General features: G+C 51.0%; 1 protein-coding gene across 1 annotated transcript; it reads right to left on the reverse strand.

Moving 5' to 3' along the window:
• Positions 1-6: 6 nt before the first annotated feature.
• LOC103479387 (ras-related protein Rap-2b-like) lies at positions 7-930 on the reverse strand. The gene has a single exon (XM_008433773.2). The coding sequence runs from the start codon at positions 904-906 to the stop codon at positions 358-360; it is 549 nt and encodes a 182-aa protein (XP_008431995.1). The 5' UTR covers positions 907-930; the 3' UTR covers positions 7-357.
• Between the last annotated feature and the right edge of the window lie 6 nt (positions 931-936).

The raw sequence follows: 936 nt of genomic DNA on the forward strand, positions 1-936 counted from the left end.
AAAAAAAAAAAAAACAGGCCTGAAAACACATGACTCTTAGGTTTCACAATTAGACATTCCCACCGAGGCACATTTTCCAGAGAAGTGTCAAATACAAAGCTAGAAAAGAAAAACCAAACCAAAAAAATCCCAAAACATTCAAGTACKTTGTCATGTAAACACTTTCCAGACTATGATACAGAATAGACTGTTGTCGATTTTTGTTCTTGTGCAACAATAAGACAACAGTGTGAGGAGTGAGGAAACTTTTAGAAAAAAATAAAAAAAATAAAAGTAAAGAAGAAAGCCTTCAGAGCCGCAACTTTTTGAAGCTCTGAACTCAAAGCCCCGGGTTTTCTGCACGTCTCCGCGGCTCCTTCAGAGCAGGACACACGAGCAGCACTGGTCGCCTCCGCTGGGGACGCTGGAATAGTTCATCTGTCTCACTATTTCTGCGAACAGCTCGTCCACCGAGATTTTATTTTTGGCTGAGGTCTCCATGAAGGGGCAGCTCCAGTCCTGGGCCAGCGCCTTGCCTTCCCCGGAAGACACCTCCCGCTCCCCCTCCAGGTCCACCTTGTTCCCCACCAGGATCATGGGCACCCTCTCGTACCTCTTCACCCGGATGATCTGGTCCCGCATGGGCTTGATGTCCTGGAAGCTCTGCTGGTTCACCAGGCTGTAGACCAGGATGAAGCCCTGGCCGTTCTTGATGTACAGATCCCGCATGGAGGCGAACTGCTCGGTCCCGGCCGTGTCCAGGATCTCCAGCACCGACGGGGACGAGTCCACCTCGATCTCCTTCCTGTAGAAATCCTCTATCGTGGGGTCGTACTTCTCGATGAAGGAGCCGGTCACGAATTGGACCGTCAGCGCCGATTTACCGACTCCGCCCGAGCCCAAAACGACCACTTTGTACTCCCTCATGGTTAAAGGAGGGGTGGCGGTGAGGGGGGG

The sequence above is a fragment of the Poecilia reticulata genome, linkage group LG17 (genome assembly GCF_000633615.1).
Source record: "Poecilia reticulata strain Guanapo linkage group LG17, Guppy_female_1.0+MT, whole genome shotgun sequence".
Classification (NCBI taxonomy): Eukaryota; Metazoa; Chordata; class Actinopteri; order Cyprinodontiformes; family Poeciliidae; genus Poecilia; species Poecilia reticulata.